The following is a 7,021-nucleotide window of genomic DNA, read 5'->3' as shown; positions in this document are numbered from 1 at the left end:
CTCCCTCACTGTCTGACATCTTAATTATAAGGCCTATGACATCTTGACAGTAAGAGTGGTGAGTATCCAGAACTCTGCCCCACACAAACCTTAACAGGAATAGTAGTAGAATCCCTTTGATTTCATATTCATATGCAGGTCAGTGTGTGACATGTTTCACTGGGTCATGAGTATTAATTGGGGGCAGATTACGCAGCGTTTGTAACATAATTGTTGCACAGAGGGGTTCCCTCAAGAGAGGATTACTTGAACAGACCACATGTAGGGCTTTCACTGCCATTTCAACGTTTTTATGAATCCTCCTCGTACCCCACTGCTTGTGGTTGCATCTAGAATACCTAACAGTGATACCCACCATAACAAAAAGGAACGCAACAGCCAACCACCACTGCTCGTTACAATGTGTAGTGTACCTTTTCCACAATGCTACCCAAAAAGAACCCAACAACCAACTGTTGTGTAGGCCTATTACATTTATATGAATTAATAATTAGATCACTATTTGACAAATATGAATAGGGGGTTCTACTTATCCCAAAATCTCGTATCACGGCATAAAGACAGAAAAGCAAAAATTACATTTGCAAAATATAGAAAGTGGTGCGCAGCTTTGGCGCAGAATGACTATCAAGACGCACAGGTAACAATGTCATAAAATTACTTTTATTACCAAAATAAAGATCTTCTATCAAAGTGAATTATACATATATTCAATCTCGTATAAATTGTATATACAAATTTACAATGTTTGTACATCAATAATTATATAAATACATTAAGCACCAACGAAACCCGTATGACATTAAGGCATAGCCTACTTCAAATCATCTTTGAAAAGCTCATTTTGCAGGTGAAAAGCTCATTTTGTAGGTAAAAATTAGGCAAAGCCTCTAATTCTTCTGATTATATGGTTCTAAACTTGATGCGGGTCTCATTGTGCAAGAAAAATCATTAGGTGCTCGTTAATGTGCTAATTGGAACACGCTGATGGTCAATCCCAACGCAATTAGTGGTCCATTCTTCCTTTTCAAACCCGTGACAATGGCATCTGTTTGGGACAAGAGACAGAGCTCACAGTACCGGACCTCCACGTCAATCCCGTGCTAACGTCACTGTACATTGACCCGCTCGTGGCCTTGCTGCCCCAGCAGCAGCGGGTACAAAAAGTCCTCCAGGATTCTAGAGTTTTTCCCGACCAGACCCACGCGCCGGACGTGATGCCAACTAAAAGGCACATGAAATATTTCAGCATGAACACAGCATAGTCCGGCTTCTGCATTTCATGCTCCGACAAGCATGAACAGTTGTGGGTTATTTCCCAAGTCTGTCTGTTGTGCTGCTCATAGAAGTAACATGCTACTATAATCGTGGCTGGGACAGTGTAAAGCACTGTAAAAATACCTATCCTGATCATCAGTCTCTCCAACTTGTCGGTTTTCGTCCCTCCTTGCTTTATAACACTCCGGATCCGGAACAGTGACACAAACCCAGCCAGGAGGAACATAGTTCCAATGAAAAGATAGATAACCAAAGGCGCCAAAACAAAGCCCCGGAGATTATCCAAATTCTGATTGCCAACGTAGCATATTCCTGCCACAGGGTCACCATCCACTGAACTCAACGCCAACACTGCTATTGATTTCATGCTGGGTATCAGCCAGGCAGCTAAGTGAAAATATTGGGAGTAACTGGCTATGGCCTCATTCCCCCACTTCATCCCCGCAGCCAGGAACCAGGTAAGAGACAGAATGACCCACCAAATAGAACTTGCCATGCCGAAGAAGTAGATGAGTAGAAAAACAATGGTACAAAGCGCAGGGCCGGTGGTCTCGTAGTGGATGTGTTCGGTATCATGCTCCATGTTACAAGCCACTTGTTCATGTCCAGCAATTAGTCTGACAATGTAGCCGACCGAAACAAACATGTAACAAGCAGAGAGGAATATAATGGGTCGCTCCGGGTATTTGAAACGATCCATATCGATTAAAAAAGTTGCCACTGTTGCAAAAGTAGAGATAAAACATAACACGGACCATAGTCCTATCCAGAATGCAGTAAATGTCCTTTCGTCTTGGGAGAAGTAAGGGTTGTGGCAAGGCATGGCACAGTTGAGGATCTGTCCTGTTTTAACTCTGTTATATAGAGGATTACTGTTGCTGACTGGAACCATGGGAGCGCGGCAGTAACATTGGGGTTCGCATGGAGAACTCGGAGGTTTGTGTTTACTGGGATCGTTAGAACGGCCTTGTCCATTTTTCTTCCGTGGGTTTACTGGTTTAACAGGACGATGTGTGGGCTTTGCAACCACTGGAGAAACAGTCGTCGTACTTCTGTTGTAGTCCATGCATAGTGTATCTTGGTTACCTTGCACCGGTAATAAATCGCATCTCATTCTGTCTGGCCACGGGAACCCGTACTGTCTCATCAGAGGCGCACAGCCTGCCTTGGCTCTCTCACAGACACTCCGACAAGGTGGCAGGGGCTTCTTGTAGTCCTCCAGGCAAATAGGAGTGTACATGCTACAGAGAAAGAACTTCAGGTCCGGAGAACACTTGATTTCCACCAGGGGCCAAAACTGGTGCACCTCCAGCCCTGCCTCGTCCTGTGTGTCGTGGTTGAACTGGTTGGGCATGTAGGTGTAGTTGTATCCGATTCCTTTGCATAAGGGCACGGATATCTCCTGGCATTGTAGCTCCTTCGCCGCGGCGCAGCTCGACCTGTGTAGAACGAGTGCAAAAAACATGCACCATCCCAAACCCAGCAAGGTACACTCCATCATCACTCACTGTTGAATTCGTCTGCTTCCAAGTGCCAACGAATTAGCGCTTGCAAGTAGGTTGTGAAGTACGATTAATCAAGAGATGCTGATAAACTCATCCTTGGCGCAGACGGTGTTCTTGGGGAGTAGCCTGTGGGTGTCTCGTCTGTCTGATAAAATGGTAGGGAATCCACACAGCACACCGATTTATTATGTATTGATTTGACGTTATTCTGTAAAAATCGACCACTCTTCTCCGTCTGCTATTGACTGCCAGACTATGATTTACGCGCCGATACCGTTCGGTTTCTCCCCGTGTTCGTAAATGGCACCATTGTTTTTGATCGCTCTGCATGCTCTGTTGTTGGCGGATGCATTGAATGGGATATATATGGAGGGAGGCGAAGTCACTCCCTCTATTGGAGCGCCTAATCACAGAGCGACGGGGGCGGGGAACCTGCGTAAATCAATCATGTGTTTCTCAAAGGTGTTTGTTTACATGTTCCCCTCCATAGAATAATATTTGTTTTAATGACTTCGTCTTTGTTTATTCTTCTCGTTATGCAGTGAATTGAATTGTACCTTTACATGAACTTGTGTTATGGGTAAATTAACACAGGCCTAAGCTTCCGAAATATAATTTTTTTTGCTGATTGATTTGTTGCATTGCAATAATTGTTAGGTAAATGAAGGCCTATTTCACAGGGTACTTATTAGGTCACAGTGTAATCATGCACTAGGCCAGGGGTTCCGAAACTCTTTTGACCCGCGACACCATTTTGATGTATAAAAAAAAAAAATCCCGACCCACCATGTAAAAAAAAGTGATGTAATCAATGGTCAATGTAGTTTTTTATGATGATTGCAAATCCTTCTGTCAGTACTTTTGACAGTATTTCAGTCTGAAGGAAGTATGGTTTGAAGTGACTGAAATGCATCAGAAAGGTATTGGGAAGTTCACAAGATCATCAGGCAATAATGTTGTATGATTTTCTGTGTTTAAAAGAACATCATTGAGATGGTGTTATTTTCCCCCGTCACATTTAGTGCCTGGTCTTGTCCACTCTGTTCTAATGTGGGCATTGTAGAAGAAAACAAAAGACACATACGTATTCCTGAGAGTCGTATCTTTCAGTAATGGGGTCATACTATTTTGTAGCTTAAACCATTCAAAAGATAGAGCCACATTTGTAGGAAGAAATCAGAAACATCTCTGGATGTTACTGACATAACCCAGAGTTTCTCTGTCACACCCATGTTCAAATCAGGGAAACATACTGCACAAGGCCCACCTAAAGGCGTCAGCATGCTCCAGTTGGGCTGGCGCCTAGCCCAACCAAACGAGTGTGCTCGCATACTCCCTGAAAACACATTCGCTTGAAAAACTAGCAAATGTCTTTTAAGAGAGTATGCCAGCACACTTGTTCGGTTCTGCTATCTGGGTTCGGCTAGGCGCCAGCCCAACTGAAGCATGCTGACGCCTTTACACATTCAAAAGGATATTTACATTTCAGTCAATCATGGATGCAATTTGAGAAATATGGAGATATTCATGACGTGGGCCATATCTGTGATTTTAAATGTAACACATTAACTGGAAACCTTTAACACTGTGCTCGGTATAGACCCAAGGAACACATTTCATCGCACTTTGGGGCAGTGTGGAGACAGTGGGGGTTAATGTGGGAGATGTAGGAGTCCCCAGGGCTTTGTCCAAAACTAAAGAAAGAGGTCTTAATTGTGGTGCCAATGTTTCATTTAGTGCTTGTATAGGCCCCATGCTGAGGAGGTGATTACCGAAATGCCTGTCAACGCCCAACAAACTTCCTGAGGATATGTGTCAATAGTCTAAGTATGTGGATTATGGGGAAATAGATGAACAAGGCTGATAGATGTGACGGCTGTCATTAACGTGATTCTGTTGGTGCACTAATTGGTTAGGGTAATCTCAAGCAAAGTCATAATGTTATTTCACTACAGTGACCAACTGCCCAAGTCTCCTGGTCTTATCTACATATTTCCTCTCTTTCACCACCATTCTCCAATAGGCTACGATCATCATAGAATGGAGGAGGACAGGCACATCATTTAAAACATTGAGGTATGGCGCTTATGTGGTCTTCAAGCATTTTGTTTCAAGGAAAGCTGGCAGACCTGCCACTGGCTACTCTGCATTGACATTATTTGATAGATTTCTGTGAGTGTTTCACCTCCTTTCCTGCCCCCATTACAAGGGTTCGGTCCCAAATGGCACCCAAATCTCTACATAGTGCACTACTTTTAACCAGAGCCCTATGGGCATTGGTCAAAAGTAGTGCACTATATGGGAAATAGGGTGCGATTTAGGATGCACACAAGCTGTGAACTGGAGGTGAAAGCTGCAGAACATAACAGGTGTCCAGTCTCAGGGCCAAAGGCCAACATAATGGAGACTATCAGATGAGGATCAGCATCAGTTACCCTGATTGTGTTTGCATGCCAAATGGCACCCAAAAGTAGAGCACTAAATAGGGAATAGGGTGCTATTTGGGATTCAACCTGTGTATATTAGAGTCATAGGGCCCTGTATTGATTAAAAGACAGATAGAGGTGCAGTCCAGCCACCAACTGTTGAAACGCTGCCCCTGTTTGTAACTGCGATAGCAAGTGTTGGGTTACATATGGCCCCCTGCATTCCACATTTAAAAGGGTGGAAATTGAATTACTGCATCTGTTTAAAACTCAATTTCTACTCTATGTTCTCTGGCCTGTTCTCCCAGGGCTCTCACAGTTCATGATGCCAGGGAAAGAGAGAGAGAGGTGGAGGGGAGAGAGAGAGAGGGGCGGGGAGAGAGGGAGAGACACATAGAGAGAGGGGTGGGGGAGAGGGAGAGACACGTAGAAAGAGAGAGAGAGATGGAGGAGAAAGAGAGAGGAAGAGACAGAGAGATACATAGAAAGAGGGAGAGAGAGAGGGAGGGAGAGGGAGAGACACAGAGAGATAGAGAGGTGGAGGAAGAGACAGAGAGACATAGAAAGAGGGAGAGACAGGTGGAGGGAGAGACATAGAGAGAGAGGGGGGTGAGACACATAGAAAGAGAGAGAGGTGTAGGAGAGGGAGGGACACATAGAAAGAGAGAGAGGTGGAGGAGAAAGAGAGAGGAAGAGACACAGAGAGAGAGAAAGGTGGAAGACATAGAGAGAGAGAGAAATGATAGCGAGAGAGGTGGAGGGAGAGAGAGAGACATAGAAAGAGAGAGAGGTGGAGGAGAAAGAGAGAGGAAGAGACACAGAGAGATAGAGGTGGAGGAAGAGACAGAGACAGAGAGAGACATAGAAAGAGGGAGAGAGAGGTGGAGGGAGAGGGAGAGACATAGAGAGAGGGGGGGGTGAGACACAGAAAGAGAGAGAGGTGGCGGAGATGGAGAGACACATTGAGAGAGGGGTGGGGGAGAGGGAGGGACACATAGAAAGAGAGAGAGGTGGAGGAGAAAGAGAGAGGAAGAGACACAGAGAGAGAGAAAGGTGGAAGACATAGAGAGAGAGAGAAATGATAGCGAGAGAAAGAGAGAGAGAGGTGGAGGGAGAGACAGAGACCGAGAGAGACATAGAAAGAGAGAGAGGTGGAGGAGAAAGAGAGAGGAAGAGACACAGAGAGAGAGAGAGACAGAGAGACAGAAAGAGGGAGAGAGAGGTGGAGGGAGAGGGAGAGACATAGAGAGAGGGGGGGGGGGTGAGACACATAGAAAGAGAGAGAGGTGGGGGAGAGGGAGAGACACATTGAGAGAGGGGTGGGGGAGAGGGAGGGACACATAGAAAGAGAGAGAGGTGGAGGAGAAAGAGAGAGGAAGAGACACAGAGAGAGAGAAAGGTGGAAGACATAGAGAGAAATGATAGCGAGAGAAAGAGAGAGAGAGAGGTGGAGGGAGAGACAGAGAGACAGAGAGAGACATAGAAAGAGAGAGAGGTGGAGGAGAAAGAGAGAGGAAGAGACACAGAGAGAGAGAAAGGTGGAAGACAGAGAGAGAGAGAGAAATGATAGCGAGAGAAAGAGACACAGAGAGATAGAGAGGTGGAGGGAGAGAAAGAGACAGAGAGAGACATAGAAAGAGGGAGAGAGAGGTGGAGGGAGAGAGGGGGGGGGGGGGTGAGAGAGAGCGAGAGGGCCCTGGCAGTAAACCCCAAAAATGCTAAAATATTTTTCCAGAGAAGATCCAGATCTCAGGGAATTAGACCAAAGTTCTCAATTGGTACAAAATATATAGAGTACTGCACACACTACAG

At 45.3% G+C, this 7,021-nt stretch overlaps 1 protein-coding gene across 1 annotated transcript; it reads right to left on the bottom strand.

Moving 5' to 3' along the window:
* Positions 1 to 577: 577 nt before the first annotated feature.
* Positions 578 to 3,130, bottom strand: LOC109871573 (frizzled-8). The gene has a single exon (XM_020462472.2). It carries the CDS (start codon positions 2,777 to 2,779, stop codon positions 1,028 to 1,030), a length of 1,752 nt encoding a protein of 583 aa, XP_020318061.1. The 5' UTR covers positions 2,780 to 3,130; the 3' UTR covers positions 578 to 1,027.
* Positions 3,131 to 7,021: the final 3,891 nt, after the last annotated feature.

Source organism: Oncorhynchus kisutch, linkage group LG27 (genome assembly GCF_002021735.2).
Source record: "Oncorhynchus kisutch isolate 150728-3 linkage group LG27, Okis_V2, whole genome shotgun sequence".
Lineage (NCBI taxonomy): Eukaryota > Metazoa > Chordata > Actinopteri > Salmoniformes > Salmonidae > Oncorhynchus > Oncorhynchus kisutch.
This window is presented reverse-complemented; position numbering and strand designations above follow the sequence as displayed.

What these genes read in the sequence shown, in the direction of transcription:
- LOC109871573 (XM_020462472.2), bottom strand. Translation starts at nt 2,779, where the DNA reads ATGATGGAGTGTACCTTGCTGGGTTTGGGATGGTGCATGTTTTTTGCA.